The following is a 16,498-nucleotide window of genomic DNA, read 5'->3' on the forward strand; positions in this document are numbered from 1 at the left end:
GGGCTGGAGGATGCGCGGGGGGTCCTGAGGGGCCAGGGTGGCCTCCTGATTCCGAATATAGGTAGGGGGGTACTGGTGGCCCGGCAGCTCCCGCGGATGTGGGTCACCCCCTCCCGGCGCTCTGGAAACCAGGCCGCCCTGTGGAGCAGCCCTCGGGGGGCGCCGCCTCCAGACACCCCCTTGGCCCTCTGCCGCTCCCGCCCCGGCCCCGCCCCGGCCCGTCCCACCCGGTCGGGGGCTCCGAGCCCCGGAGCCGTCCCGGGGCGGCGGGGCGAGGGCAGCAGGCGCCGTGATTCGCCGCTTGGGGGGCGGTGGGCGCCCGATCATGCATATTCATGAGCGTGATGTCAGAGGGAGAGCACAGCGCGCGGTGACCGCTCGAGAGCGCCATTTCCTGGAGGAGGCGGCGACGGCTGAGTAGGGACGGACAGACGGACGGACGGAGGGACGGACGGACGCGCCGAGTGGCGCCGCGGTGGCTGCGCGCCGGCAGGGGGAGATCGCCCGGGGTGGCGACCGGACCGGAGCGGACCTGACCCGACCCCACCGACCCGCGCCGTCGCCCCGCGGCGGCTTCTACCGCGGCTCGTTTCGGCCGGAGCCGCAGCCAGAAGTTTGAGCTTCCCCGTAGCTCCCCGGGCGAGCCCGGTGTCGGGCGGCGACGCGGGGCTTCCCCAGCCGCTGTCGCCGCCACCGCCGCCTGCAAGGGCGGTGGGAGCCCCCCGCGGCGCCGGGAGCAGGGGGGAGGATGGTGGTGCGGGAGCGATGGAGCTGAAGCGGAGCATGGCGATCCCGCGGCTCCTCGTGCTGGGACTCTGGGCTGCGGCGCTCCGGGACATCGCTGCCGTGGCAGGTGAGCGGGGCTGACAGCCCGCCGGCGGGGCAGTGCCGGCGGGGCAGTGCCCCCCGAGGTCTCTGGGCGCTGCGGGAGGGGCTGCGGGGCACGGCTCCTGCTGCTGACAGAGTCCCCCCGCGGGCAGCCCCCGCCTCGATGCCTCTACAGGTGTCGGCGGGGGCTGAGGGCGAGCGCGGGTTCGGCCGCCAACAGCGGCCGGATGCCTGCGGGCCGGTCGCCGCGGTGCGGGGTCCACTCGGTGCGGCGGCCGCGGGGCCTCGGGCAGCCACAGGTGGGGTCGGGGCCGGCCCGGTTTGCCCCTCTCGGCTGGGTGCGGGGGCTCCGCCGTGTTCGTGGGGCCAGCGGCGGGGCCAGCGACGTGGCGCTCGGGAGCCGGCGGGGAGCCCGGGCTGTGAGAGCCTCGCCCGCCTGCGAGTAGAGCGGCGAGCTGGAGCCCGAGTAATCCTCCCCGGTGTGTGCGGAGGCACTGCTCTGGTATGTGCCTGGCGCGGGTCGTCGCCGAGGAAAGCCGGGCGCTAGCGCATTCCTGAGTGGCTTTTGTTGGTGTTCCCCTCCTGAACTCATATTCCGAAGTTTCACCTCCGTGTCGGCAGGGAAAGGCAGCGCGTTGGAGCGTCTCGGCGTCCCGACTTCGCCGGAGTTTAGCTCCGCGCTGCATGTGGAGCGATGTGCGTGCAGTGACACGGAGCTGGGGGGGCTGTGGCACAGGTTGGATCGCTAGATCAGTGTCCTGAGGAATCTGAGGAGCGAAAAGCCTTTACTTTGGCGCGCATGAGCAGATTTCTTTCTCTCCAGTCTCAATATAACTTCACATAAAACACACTTTGTTCCTATGAATGAAAATATTCAGAGATAGCAAGTTTAAAAAACAAACAAACATATATGTCATGTATTTTGACAACTAGTTTGTTCTCTTGCTGTCAGTGCTTACAACTGCCTGGTAAGAAATTTAGTACAGTTTGTTTCCTATCTATACATTACAAGACCTGCAGCTCTTACAGGTAGGCTTGGCGGAACTATTTGGATGAGATTATTTCTTGCAAGGTCAAGAATGTTGTCAGGTGAGAAATCGTGAGTGGGAAAACAGAAGGAGGAATAGGTGGAAATTAAAATCCCTATTTGCCTCTTATGTGATTCTCCCTGATACCTACAGAAAGAGATGCTGCAGCCAAAACTGCATTTATGTCATGTGAATTTATTAAAAATCCCCAGTATGTAATTCTTCATTTCAGTTGATATTGATGGAGGGATTATACCTGGACCATGTGTACAACTCAGACTGAACACTTGTACTGTCTGTTAATTTCCTACATCATTAATTTCTATACAAAATGAAAACCATAAAGGGTCTCTAACAACATTTCTTTGTTTAATTTGTGACTAACTCTTTCAGCATGGCAGTCTGAAGGAAGCTTAGTAGTTCAGTTTTCCATGAAGACACATGTAATGAAAGTGTCTGTCAAGTTGTGCGTGTGTTCAGCAGCCTGGCTACATTAATTTTCTGTAACACAGAGAGAGCTGCTATGAAGCTTTCATGTTATATTCCACTATCATGAGGGGTGAAAGGGAGGATGCTTTCTGGCATGCACTGGGACATATTGTTTGTGTTACATTTGAGTTAAGTAATGTGAGGTTAGATCATCCTTACCCAAGGTGATTAAATCCTTAAGCCTTAGCCCAGCAAACGAGCTGTAGCAACTAAACTAAGATGATCAGCTTGTCTGGTTTCCAATGCTGTGAATTTTTGTCAATTGATAACAGCAGATAGAAAAGCAAAAGACTGAGTGTGGGAAACCAGCTGTTAGGCTGGGGGATCTCATTAAGGAAAGGAATAAAGACCTTCTGCCTGCTCCTAGGCCGCTGGTACTCATCTGAGTGCCGGCTGCTCGTGGCAGAGCGCTGGCTGATCCCACAGTGTTGGTTCCCCTTCTCCCAGCTGTTACAAGCACACTGTGAGTTCTGCTGCTGCTGTGCTGTCCTGTGAGGTGGTGCCCTCAAGGCTGTGGGAGGGTGGCGTTTTGGCAAGATGAAAGGGGCACATCAGAAATCTGTGTTGGATTACTGATAAGACTGTAACAGAGTTTGAGAGCAACAGGGCTGCTCTGGATTTCACTAGTGTTGTTTTTCTTTCTGGCTCTGGGTGCTAGCAAGGCATCCTGTGAGAAGCTGACCAGCTAGTGAACTGGGAGAAGTTGTAATGTATGGGATATATATGGCCGGGCAAGAGTGATGGAGTCATTTTTTTATGAAGGATGTGGAGTCCACTGCCAGGGCATAATATTGAGTTAGGCTAGACCTGTTCTGGTCTGTCAGTCCTGTGCCACTGCATAGGAAATGGCCACTCTCCCTAACAAAACTAACTTTACATTTATTCTCTACCTTCCTGCTTTCCCACAGTCTCCTTTGATCTTCTGGTTCCTCCTTTATATGCCTTTCTTTCTTAAATGCACTTAGATAGTTGGCTTCCGTGTCTTCTCATGGTAACAAATTCCATATATTCGCTTCTGCTTGAGGGAAACACTCCCCATCCACCCACACATGTAACAGTGCTCCAGGCCAAATTCTGATCACTTCTGTGTCAATATAAACCTGAGCAGCTCCACCAACTCTGGCCCTGCTGCTTTGGGGTCGCAATGGTATAGTTCTGGGTGCAGTGTGGTCCTTTGGCTGGACTGGAGGGTCCTCCAGGGAGACTCATTTGAGCACACACCCACGTCACGCAACACAAATATCTATTCTCTAAACAGTTCTGCTCCTCAGCAAGGTATGCTGTGGAATAGGCTTTGCTTTCATGGGTTTTGCAAATTGCAGAGAAGCTCTCTGTAATGCAGGGGAACAGTGTACACTGAATAACAAGACATAATTGATTCTTTCTCATATCCAAGCTCTTTGCAAATGCATACAATGGAGCAAGCACGATGATTTCTTAGCAGCACGAGAGCACTGTAGCTTAAATTCAAGCCTGGGGAAAAGGGGGAGGTGTGGTAGCCTATTGAATGAATGCAGTTAGCACTGCTGGATCACTGACACGGTGAACCTCCCAGCATTTCTGTCTGTCTCTGCTTGGGCACTGCTCTGCAGATCCTCACCCTGCTGTTACATGAGTTGGAAAAATCCCTATGTATACACTGAACTACCACTTTTCTCCAGGAATTTTGCTTTCAGAGCTTGCATTTGACTATTGCTTAGCAGACATAGTAGAGCAGTACTGAAACTAACACACTGTCTCAGTGTGTGCTGGTAGGGTATGTAATTCCAGACCACCAACCTAGAGTAATTTGCTGTACTCCAACCCCCCTTCTTCTGGGGGTGGGGCGGAGTAGTATTTTTTTTTTAGGTATGAAATTTACAGGACCTCCAATCAAATTAAAGGTGTCCCAGGGTCAACCCGTGAAACTAAATTGCAGCCTCGAGGGAATGGAAGATCCCGAGATGTTGTGGATCAAGGACGGAGCAGTGGTGCAAAGCGTAGACCAGGTGTACATTCCAGTAGATGAAGAACACTGGATCGGCTTCCTCAGGTACAACAGATGCAGAGAAGGAAGAATAACGTGGAAACTATTGCACAGTTTTCTGCTATCAGCTATATCTATGCAACAGCAGTGCCCTCAGTGGGGCAGGGTCCTTAGGTCTGCAATTCAGTGTGTGACAAGGGCATAACTGAGAGCAGAATTGAAGCCACTGAGCACTGAGATTTTATGCACTAGAGCCATATTGGTTTCCTGACTCCTGTGGGGACAGGTGCTTTGCTAATGCCTGTGATGCTTGAGACATGACTTCAAGGTGAAAAGGATGTTCTTGCCTTGTTTGTTCATCTTGTTCTGCCATGCAGCAGTATAAATAGGTTTTCTCCCTCCTACTCATTGCGTTGTCTTACTCTCTCCTTTGAGCTGTCAGTCTGCCTAAAGGGTGAGGATTGTTAATTGAAATGAGACTCCCAGGACTACATCCCCTTCCTTTCTTTGGGTAGGTGTGTTTGTCACCTGAACCATTCCTGATTCATTTTGAAATGAATCCTAATTTGTTCGTAGTACGTTTACACCACATGGTATTGGTCCTGCCCCATTCAGAGGAACAGAAACTCTTCTTCAGAACAGCTCTCTGTACCTTTATTTCAGCAGAAGAGGCATGTCAGGTAGTTCTGGAAGTACTGAGTTAAACAAGACCCAAGGTTCTGCTCTGTCTTTTTTTTGTGCATTAAGAGAGCTTGTACAAACAAACATGCCATCACCACAAGAGCTCAAAACTCTTGACTGACTGAGAATCACTCTTCCCTGAGCTCTGGCTTCATCTCCTATAAGGTTTCTTGGATTGACATTTCACAGTCTCCAATTCCACCAACCAAAAGTTCTATGTTAAATCTCACCTGTAAGAAACAATTTGATAGGAAAAAACATCTGCGCACAGTAAAACTATTGCATAATATTATGTTGTGGAAACAGTTCGTCTTGAAACTATACTGTTTACTTCCCCCCAGTTCCACTAGTTAACTTTGCCCCTCAATCTCTTGATCTGTTCTCCTTTCTTGCCTCTTGTTTCCTTCCACTTATCTCTGCAGCACTAGAGATAAGTTAGGATGCTAAAGGTGGACGTCTTTTTCTCCTTTTTCCTTTCTTCTCCTAAAGCGACCATTTCTGCCACCCACTGTGTGGTGCAATCGCTGTGTTTCAGAACATGTGGTCCTGGATCAGGACAGCTGATGCTATTTGAAGTTCCAGCTCTGAAAATCAGGCTGTAGTGGGTCCATTTTGTGCATTTTGGCAAACACTTTCCCTTTTCTGTCTTCCTTCCTGAGATGTTCTTCCCCTTCTCCAAGGAGGACTGCCAGTGTTAGAAAGGTGGGCATCAAATCTGTGGAGGAGCCCTGCATGGCAGCAGACCCGTGGCTGCAAATCCTATGGGGGGCAGTCAACATTGGTGCATTGACAGGCACTCGGAATCATACTGACGCCTTTGTAGCTGAGGCCTTGTTGCTTTGGGACCAAATTCTGCCTTTGCTCACCATGCACTGGAGCAGGCCAGCATAGCCTCTTGAAATCACAAACTCAGAGACCCAAGGAGCTTTGCAACTCTTGGGATGAGAACAGCACCGAGTGCGGTTGAGGTGAGGGGGGCCCTTTTTTGACCCACCTGTTCCTTTATGAGGCTGTTGCCAGTCCTGTCACCTAACTGAGGCAAAAACAGGCTCGTTGGAGGCTTGCAATTTGGAGTTTCATATGTCTCAGATGCTGTCGCTCTTGAAGGCTAGCTAGAGTCATGATTAAGGATTGAGATGACCAACCCTTCCTATCCTGAGAGGACACAGATGACTGGTTTTTTGCGAGGTTGTTTTGGAGGAAGGCTGGCTGCTCTGCTGGGGACTCTCTCCACCCACTTTAGAGAGGAGCCTCCCATCTCCGCTGTTTTGCCACATGCTTTGTGCTGGCTGGCTGTTGATCTCCTCCCCAGAGCTGGCTGTGTCTCAGTGGGTGTTTTCCGTGTATCTGGTTTGCCAAACAGTGAAGGGTCCTTTGGGGCAAAAACATGCTTTATCCACATAAAATATCGATATGGCTTTTGACTTTTTTCAGCTTGAAATCCGTCGAGAGGACAGATTCTGGGAAGTACTGGTGCCAGGTTGAGAACGGGGGGAAGAAGGAAGAATCACAGCAAGTGTGGCTCATAGTGGAAGGTAAGGAGTAGTAGTAGTGCTGGTTTCCTTTCAGGGCTGACCCACCAATATGCTCTAGGTTGCAGTGGTGAGAGCAGATTGCTCCAGTGACAGGCTTCTTGGCTCTGAACCGCTGCTAACTGCAGTGAAATTGCTACAGAGCAGTAGTAAGAAATAGGAGAATTGCATCAAGGAGCAGAGCTGTCAGTTCATTGCCTTCTGGTTTTATTTTGGCATGTTAGGAAACGAGATCCTTTCATGCACACACATTTCTTTCCAGTTCCTAAATATATTGTTGCATTCATCTCTAAATACTTTGTAGAATTGAAAGAGATCCTTGAGGCTCATCTGGCCCAACCCACTTCCCAAAGCAGGATCACAGCCCGGTTCTGTGTATCAGCCGAACAGGTCTTTGAGGGCAAGGTACAGTTTTAGCCCGGTGCTGAGTTCTGGGAAGTGCTGTGCAGCAGCACTTCATGGCTGTGACTGTTCCATGTGGCACTGTTTGTCCAGGGTTTTTTGATAAGAACAACTTCTATATGGTTGTCCAAAAATAACCCAAGGCAGTGTGGATTGGTGGCTTCTTACTGTCTCTAGTTTCATTTCCCTTGAGCCATGATTCTGTTAGATCCCAGAAGCTAGTAGTCATAGGATGGCTTAATACTTGGTGAAGAAGTTGACAGGAACAGTACATTGGCAGCAAGAAGTGGCTTTTTGGATGTATTTGGTAGCATTTTGAGCCAGAGCTGAATTTACAGTCTTAAAGAGGGGGGAACAGGGAGGGTGTTGTGGGAGATGGTGTGGTCTGGGTGTTTTACAGCAAAGGTTTCACTGACTCAGAGCCATGGAAACATTCATAGCAGCTCTCACAGGAAAAGGAACACTTAAATTCTGCCTTCCATAAATACCAGGCTTTTGTCCACCTAAATTTTCAGGTGCAGTTTCAACCGGAGAACATTGTTTACAGCTTAAAATGCTCTCTTTTGCAGAGTTTCTATTTCTGTTCCAATTACCAGGGCCTGCTCCAGAGGTGGCTGCATCTGCATGGTGGGTGCATTAGGAGTGATTGGGTAGCTCAGTGTGCTAAGCTATCTGATACAAACAAGGCACCCTTCTGGACAGCACAGGCAAAAAGTATCAAAGTCACAAAAACCAGCTGCAGCTCATTAGGGGGGGACTGTATTGAGAATAAAGGCCAAAGCTGAAAGTGGAAGCGAAAAAAATGCAGCCAGTCGCCTTTACGAGAAAAGCGGTATGGTAGCAGGTAGTTAAACTTGAACTGAGCATGTAATCATGTGCAAAGGGAGTTGGGGGATAAAATTAAAGATTAACAAGTAGTGATAAAGAGTGGGATTTTAAAAATGTGTCATCTCTTAGCATAAGAAAACACCTGGCAATGCAAAAGCCTATCAGTCTCACCTTCACTGTTATCTCTATGTATTTCTTCCCTGGGTGTACCAGCTTTGCCTAGAAATGATTACTCTATTGATAACAACTGTTGTCCTCTTTGACTGAGAGAGGGTTTTACTCGGGTGATTTTCAGCCTCCCGTAGGTGCTGACACCCTTCAGTGTGCTGCACAAACAAGTGTGGACTATTGTTGATCTAACCTAAAGTGAGCTTGACTGGATTTCTGTGCTGTGTAATATCTGCTTTGAGATCTACTTAGGTAGTCTGTATCTGTCAGAATTTGTAGCAATGGCATTTGAACTGTCTTTGTAATAGAAATGTTTCATCTTATGAAACACTCATTACAATTTACAGAAACAAAATTATTTTACAAGTGTTTTCTGGTTTAGAAACTAGACTCTGGCCTTGCTGAGAACATGATAGTGTTTGTTACCCAGAGAGGTGATCTCAGAGGCACACTGTGGAGTGTTAAAAATACAGATTATGTTTGTTACAGAACTTTCCCTCTGAAATTACACCTCTGACCACATGGCTGTTCCTAGGGCTGCTAGCCCCCATTGGCTACAACCAGAGCCCAAGCCACACATGTATGGACACATTCCCCTGAATTGACACTGTCTAAAAACTGAGCTGTACAAAAAAATCAGCCTCATAGGTTGGATGCTGGCTTGGAACAGGGAATAGGCAGGATAATTTCCTTGCTTTGCCGCTGATTTCCTGGCTCCTGGCTGCTCAGTGCCTCCGTGGTGCATCTGAAAGGGGCATGCTGGCACTCACCTCTTGTACCAGGAACTGGGAGGCCAAAGGTGTCGCAGACAGCGAGCTGGCCAGGTAGCATATGTACAGTGCGGGTTCCTCAGCTGGATGAGTCAGCTGCACTCCCTAAGCTATGAGAGTTTTTAATTGTGGTCTTGTTTGATCTGTTTAGCTGCTCCCAAAGTGAGAAAACCTGCCGAGCTGGGCAGGATCCACCTGAAAGGTTACCTTGGGTGTCATGACAAATGGACAGGAGGGAGGGATCCTGCTCACAGGTAGAGAAAAGGTGATTATTTTCCCTTCTAATCTTGCTTGGAGAAGGAGGGCAAAGCAGGCAGAGGTATTGCAGCTGGTATCTGGAAAGCTTATTCATTTTTATTGTTTATGTATGAATGCAATAAAAAAATGAAATAAAATATGTAAACAAAACCAAACAGTAAGCCATGTTGATGGATATACCTGTCCTGAACATTAGCTTATGCACAGATAGGCACCATTATTGCTCAAATGACCTATTTTTAGATCTGTTTTAGTTTGTTCATTTACTTGCCACTCTAAATGGAGTCAAGGAAGGCACAAAAGAACTGCCACCTGAAGGTGGCACAAACAGCGACTGGACAGTCAGTGAAAGACTGAGAGTATCACTTTTGGCTGTAGCTTAGGGGAAATGTCAAGCGTTAGGCTTCTAAATCCCTGTTTAGGCACCTCCATTAATTGCCTACTGGTGGAGGTGCACAGCATCTGCCACACCAGTGGAAACCCCTGAGCCTGCCATCTTTGACCAGGGAGAGACAGTGTAATTTCAGCATGTGAATGCTCAATGTTTTTGGTTCCTCTGTTTCTGCAAGGCAACAAATCAACAGTTTTCAGAACACATTTTTTTCAGCTGAGAATACCTGATTTAGGGGTAGATGCAGTCAGTAGTAGCTGTTCTTGATACCCAGAGATTTTAATTTAAAAGGGAACTGAATGCTTCTCTGGGCTCTTCCGCCAACCATCAGAAGTACGTGCTGGCTGTCCTGCATGGTCAGCAGTTTTGGCACTGCCCATAAGAGGAACCACATCTCTTGATGTGTTGAATTACACTCAACTATTGCCACTTAGAGATGACCTGAGGTAGTCAGCATTGCAATTGCATTTTGCTTCCTGTGGGCCTGTTGTACCAAGCAAGAGGCTTTCCATGGTGGGGAACAGATAGTTACCAAGAGAGCTGTGTCCATGTTTCAGAGCCTTCAGCTCTGAAACAAATTACCCCTGACTTCAAGACAGCCTGGTTGTGGTGGTGTTAGAGCATGCTGGAAGGCATCTCCTGTCAATTAAGCTTCAGAGAAAGCATTGCAAATGATCCCAGTTTCTCACTGGGGGGGTTTTTTCCTCATTCATGGGTTTGTTAAAGCCACTAGTTCAACACGTTCTCAAGCTTCAGGTTTTAATGCATGGCAAGAAGTATCTGCGGCTGGATTAGCTGTCTTCTAAAGTGGTGTCTGCCACTGTTAAAGTTATTGACTGTTGCCTCTTTAAACTCAAGTCTCTTCAGCTGAAAAATTGAGCAAATACTACCACTAAGAGCTGCTTCATAGGGGAGTCTTGAAGGACACTCAGTGAAAGTGGTTTTTCAAAGGCATTTTGGGAAGCAAGCACTCTTTCTCTCAGACTTCTAGTGGTAGTATTTAAACATTCATGCCCTGAGGTGATCCAGCATATCTGACCCTTGGTTTTTATAAAGGGCTTAGAGGGCATCGGATTAGGCGTAGTGGCTGGGCAGATGGATGTCCAGTGTTCAGCACTGGTATTAGTGGAAATAAACAATAGACAGAAAGAGTGTCTCCAGTTATTGTCACTTGTCTGTTGCTCTTCTAGGTGTGCCCTACTTTACTGTGGAACCTGAGGATGTGTCCGTGTCCCCTAATGCCCCATTTCATATGGCCTGTGCTGCTGTTGGTCCCCCTGAACCAGTGACAATTGTCTGGTGGATGGGAGACTCTAGAGTGGGGCTTCCAGACATCTCCCCCTCCATCTTAAATGTGTCAGGTAAGGCTGCTGCCAATGCAGGGGATCAACTTTAAGCATCAGAAGAGGAGGGCTCTCTTCTGATCATGCCTAGTGACACTGGGTAGCCACATAGTGTGAGAGTGGTGTTTGACTCTACATTAAGGGTTGAGGGGTCATGATCACATACAAAGCCAAACTGATCATCTCTCGGGGTGATGGTTGCTCAGTGTACTTTCTGCTGGTTTGAGGCACACAAGCTCTTACAGACTGGCACTCTGTTAAAGGTGCTACTGAAACCCAGTGCCAAAAGAGGCACTGGGTGCCTCTTTTGTTCCACCTCATGGAGGGTGTTCATGGTTATATTCAGTGACTCTCTTGGTGCCATTTGGCTTGTGACTCTCCAAGCATTCACATGTAACAGATGACATCTCCTCCTGTGCACAGCCATGCCATGCACTGCTTTCCCCTCTCTTCCTTACCCCTGTCTCTGTTCGAATGCCCTCATCATTAAAACCTGACTGCCTGACACTTTTGGAGTGGTTGTAAAGGTGCTGAAGTGGGCTGGTTGATATCCTTTAAGACCAAGGTTTGCCCCAGAGCAGGCATGGTGGTACAGCAGCAGCGTCAGCAGAAGAACTTGCGAGCCAGTAGGTGTTTGGGCCTCTCTTCAGACCACTTTCAGGGAAGGGCAATATATATCTACCAGGAACTGTCTGCAGCTATTCTTGTAGGTACAAGAGAAGGTTCTTGCCTTCTCTTAAAGGTAACTTTATTCCAGTTAGTTGTCTAACAGCTTTGGGTTATGTCTTCTCTTTGGTGCTGCTTTATTATTCTCAGCATCCCTGAGCCAAAGTGGAACTAGCTATTTAGAAAGAAAAGTTTTTACAGCTAAGAGTCATCTCTGGTGTCTCTTTATCAGTGTTAATGCAGTTACACTCCAGGTTGAGTTTCTTTTTGTACATCATGGGCCATCCTTTGAGCTATCCAATCCTATTCAGACTTCCCTTAGAACCTAATTTATATGCAAATCAAAACCTGATTCGTGATTTGCAATGGTTTTAAATCATAGGCTCTCTCTCTTACATAACCACTAATGCTCTTCCAAGTTGGAAATGAAAACTGCTCCCTCATGATATAATTTTCCTGTTGAAATGGAAACTGAAAAGACAGATAGTTGGGAGGGAAAGACAATAAAAAAATAAGTCACTCTTCCTCCACTAAACACATCCCATGGTGCCTCACAAAATTTTTGGCATTGTGAGGCAGTGGCATGGAGACCCGAAGAAGGATATCTATTCCTAGTGATTCTTCAAATGAATTGCTGTTGTATATATTCATCATCAGCACCTTTCTTTGCTTTTGGTGTTCTTTGGGATGTCCCTTGGGCAGGTCTTGTCTTTGCAACCAAAAAAATGTAGCAGGATATGACCTGCATGGTCAGATTACCAGAGCATATTGAAAAGACAGTTGGTAAGAAAACAGGCACTGCTAGCTGAATAAAGTATAAAATTCTGAAGAAAATAATAATGAAGTACTGGATAGATAGCAAACATTTAGAAGGTTTAACAGTGTTGTATTTGGAAAGCAGTGCTGGCATGGTGTTAGAGAACAAGCAGTTCTTGGTTTGTGGTGTGTGTTGTATTTTCCTCGGTGCAGGGCTGTGTTTGCTTCTTTCTTGGGACATGCCTGCCACATCAGGTGCTGCTCTGCTCTGCTGCCTGGGCTTTAGCCTGCTGACTGCATTTTCTTCTCATCCACGAGGACGAGTGGAAGAAGCTAAAAACTCTGTTCTTTGATTTTATAGCACTCCCTTCTCTCTTCCTTTACACCTTCTTTGGAATGCCATTAATCCCAGGCTTGGAAGATGAGTCAAAGGGCAAAGACATAGTGCAAGCTGCTCTGTGCAGCTCTGAAATAGTTTCCCTTCCTAAAATGTATGCCCACAGTGTGCCAATCCTTGACTTCTCTCAGATACAGCCCCACAAGGCAACTCGGGGCCAAGTCAAGTGAAAATAGATGCTGGACACAGTTCTCCAGACAGCTTTGCAAATCTGTCTCAATTCTCATTAATTTGCAATACACATGCTTTTTGGAGCAGCCAGACATCAGTATGATGCCACGTTCAGGCCCTGTGGGATGCATGTATGCTCACAGAAGACAGGGAGCCTAATTCTTACTTGTATCACCCCTGGAAAGTGCTTCAGTGCTGATGTAGTAGCATTTAACTTACATTTCCTTTGTGTGTCTTCAAAAGTCTAATGCAAGGTGAGGGACAGGTGGGCATTAACTTGAAATAGGCAGCATCTGATTGGAGATTTGCCTGGGCTTATAACTCACTTAGAAGATGGCTGTTGCTCAGGTGCAGGCTGAGGTCCAAAGCATTGGGCATTGTATAAGCTCATGTTCAACACAATCCTTACTCCAAAGAATTTGAGAAGTGGACATCTACTTATTGAACACTGTGAGCTGTGTCCCTGACAGATTCTTCCTTCTTTTTCAGTGCTTTCTGAAGCTCTTGTGAAAACTTTTCTACATTACCACACTCTCTCCGTTAAAAATGTGTTTAGCACGTTAATTACGTGGAAATCCACATGCCTTTGATTGGCACCCAGCTCAGTCCTGCAACTGCCTGTACAGATTGAGCTGGATGTCACAAATAATTGAAATTCTCCTGAAGGTTGAAGCTGGATTATATAGCTGTTTGTGTTTCCTTTTCTTGGCTGATCTCCAGGTATTAATCAAAGCACAGTTTTCTCCTGCGAAGCTCACAACGTAAAGGGATTGTCTTCATCTCGGACAGCCACTGTTCAAATTAAAGGTGAGAGTGCAAGAAACTGGGTAAGGGACTCGGGTTTGCTCTCTGGGGAGGGAAAGTAGGGCTCCTTAATGCAAGGGGTTGCCTCAAAGCTGCTGGCAGGCAGCACCAGTTTTAGCTCCTGGCAGTCAAAACAATGCTTTGTGCTCTAACGGCAGTTCCCACTTCCTATGCAGGGCCATATCCCAGGCTGTTGAAAATAAACCACATCTGATTGAGGAGTGGAAATGTGATGTCAAATAACAGTTTCTCCTTAAAAAGGAGAGAGCAGAGACAGTCAAATTGTTTGTGAGAGATGAAGCTGATGTAAATCTGTAGCTGGGGAAATCTTTCCTTCTTGGAGAATAGATGGGTCTTGTTAGAGCTAAAGAGGCCATTAATTCTGTTTGCTTCTATTATTATCACATTTCATGCTGAAAAAAGTCAAGGAAGGCGATCACCAGTGGCCAGTAAGGTCTGCTCATCCACACTGGTTTTATGGATGTTATTTTTTTTAATTCTTTGCTTTTTGAAAACAAAACAATTCCTAGCCTGTGTGTGACCAATTGCCATTGGAAGTGCCCAGGTTGCTGTGACATTTCCTCTGTTCCTCCAGGTGACTGAAACGGGGATAATCAGAGCAATTAGTTCTTCCCCTCCTCTTCATGTTGAGATGCTTCTGCATTTAAATTTTTAGTCATGCTTTAATGCACATTTAATTACACGATCATCAGTTTCAGGAGAGGCATGGCACAAAAATCATTTGTTCCATATTACTCCATCACGAGTAAGAGCAAGCATTTATGTCTGTATCAGTATCACAACTCGTAGTTGTAGTAGCTAATATTCATTAAAGGAGAGCTTAATATCCAGCTGTAATCTACCACTCTTACAATGTGTTTTTCTTCAGGACATTGTGGTTACTGCTATGCCAAGAATGCAGTGTGCTGAACTAGTAAGATTTATAACTTAATTTAAAACCATTTGGAGTTGTTGCCTTAAAGGCTCGTCTACACAGGGGAGTTAGTTATTGTGGAGTATATCTTCTGTGGATATTTTTATCCTGGGATAGAATTTAGTTCACAAAGCTATTATGCTTTAAAAAATCTCATCAAGCCGTAATTTGAAAAAACATTTAGCATAAACAAGCTTTTTTATTTTCTGAATGTTAACTTAGATTATTATTATTTTTATTAACCAAGATGAGGGGGTAAAGACCTCAGAATTCCCAGCAATTATATGTAGCCAAAAAGTACTCTATAGGGGTCAATCATCAGCTAATGGATTCTGGGAGGGACATGTGTCCATCACACACTTTTGTCACACACACATGTTTTAGAGCTGAGAAAGAGCAATCTTAAGTGATTCAACAAATGTTGCACTAGTATGTGGTATTTCCTAGATAAAAAATCAGGTTTTAAACAGCAAGTCCAGTGCCATAGTCATAACAGTTCTAACTGTAATACCTTAAAATATATCTAAAAGCATAGTTCTGAACTTACCTACATGATGAGGGTTTTCTAAATAGAAAAAGGTTGAAGATTCTAGTATAGCCCCTGTTAAAATTAAAGCAAAGCTCTTAACAAGGGCATCAGCAGGAATAGGAGCAGGCCCAAATAATGTTTGTTTAGTCCTTGATCCTATGAACATGCAGAATTCAGTGAAATTACTCCTGGAAGTATTTGTCTGTGTACATGCATGTTCAGGGCCTTCCTCTCTTGCACAAATCCATCTGCTAATGAGGACTCTTTAAGTCTTTCTACAATTTATTAAACAATTAGTTTCTTCTGTTTCCAGAGGCAAATATTTTTGCTAGGACATTTACAAACTGTTAACATTTCTTCCTATTTGTTGCTGTTGTTGTTCATTATCTAATCTCTGTAGGGCCCACAATGTGCTGGGTGTACTCCAAGCAGAAAATTACTGTTATTGTAGCCCACAGTCTCCAGTCATGAACAAAGCCCCATTGTTCCAGCCACTCTCCAAGCACAGAGGAAGTTAACTCTCATTGTGTTAACACTCAAGGTCCTATATTCAGACAGGCATTGCTCTCCTTTATATGTGGAGCTAACACTTTTAGGGTCCTATCCTGTGTTTCAGAGCACAACAGAAACAGGAGCCCTCAGTTTTTTCCCAAGACACCATGGGGAAATGCATCTGACCTTTCTACAAATTGTGGAGTTAGGGGAAAGGTGCTAGCAAGCTAAGCCTCCCAGAAGCTGTCTCCGTTACATAGGGAGTGTGTTAGCAGCCAATTATTTATTCTCACTGCTGGCATAGCCCAATCCTCCTTTGGGCCTAACATCCAGTGTTGAAATTACGTGTTGCTAAACCCAAAAGTTACAGTGTGTCTACAAAAGATTCGAGTTATGTTTCAACAATACCCAAGTAAGCAGTGAAAGCAAGCTTTTTTCTCCCCTAAGAGCTTACAAACCTGAACACCAACATCAAAAGAGAATGAAACAAAGATGCAGTAAAGTCTAAGTTAACTCACAAAGAACTCACTGCTCATCTTCTATTCCAGACCCTTGTTCGGCTGCCTCACCTCCCCCCGCCATGCACCTGGTTCTTATCTGCGTGGCAGCCCCCTGCCCTGTGTCCTGGTAACTAGTTAACGAGACAACAAAGACTTTATAGGGTTAATCTGTGTCACCATCTATTCCCTGCCCCATCCTCTCCTCTAGGCCCTCTGTAGAGACCTCGGAGGGGACTTTGGGCTGTGCATTTCTCCTGCAGGATGGCCCTGTGGAGATGCTGAAGGCAGCGGTATTGTGGTTCTCCTTGGTGCAGTGAAAGACAAAGATGCTCTCTGGCAGAGTAGAAGATGCAGCTGGGGGAATCCTGGTTTGCAATTACTTGTCCACTGTGCTTTCCACTGGGTACAGCTCAGGAGAGGTGGAAAATTCGATCTACAGGCAGAGCCTTGTCCTGAGGACCTCTGGGTTTTTGAGGGAGGACTTCTGAGGGTACAGTTTGTTGAGGTACTACAGGAGAGGCATCACTCACGGCAGCAGTGTAGAATTTTTTAAAATTAGAAAAGA

The 16,498-nt window shown here is 46.7% G+C and overlaps 1 protein-coding gene across 4 annotated transcripts in view; it reads left to right on the plus strand.

Annotated features, from left to right (window-relative positions):
• The first annotated feature begins 295 nt into the window (after nt 1–295).
• Nucleotides 296–16,498, plus strand: part of TYRO3 (TYRO3 protein tyrosine kinase) — a 42,550-nt gene continuing 26,347 nt past the window's right edge. Inside the window, exons 1-5 of one of the 4 annotated variants that reach the window (XM_064658086.1) lie at nt 296–853; nt 4,194–4,377; nt 6,427–6,527; nt 10,532–10,702; nt 13,395–13,481. In XM_064658086.1, coding sequence (XP_064514156.1) covers nt 766–853; nt 4,194–4,377; nt 6,427–6,527; nt 10,532–10,702; nt 13,395–13,481 — 631 coding nt within the window. In that variant the 5' untranslated portion in view covers nt 296–765. Of the gene's footprint in view, nt 854–4,193; nt 4,378–6,426; nt 6,528–8,843; nt 8,958–10,531; nt 10,703–13,394; nt 13,482–16,498 lie in introns of those variants that run through there. The other 3 variants (XM_064658088.1, XM_064658089.1, XM_064658087.1) reach the window with 3 other exon arrangements.

Source organism: Pseudopipra pipra, chromosome 6, assembly GCF_036250125.1.
Source record: "Pseudopipra pipra isolate bDixPip1 chromosome 6, bDixPip1.hap1, whole genome shotgun sequence".
NCBI lineage: Eukaryota > Metazoa > Chordata > Aves > Passeriformes > Pipridae > Pseudopipra > Pseudopipra pipra.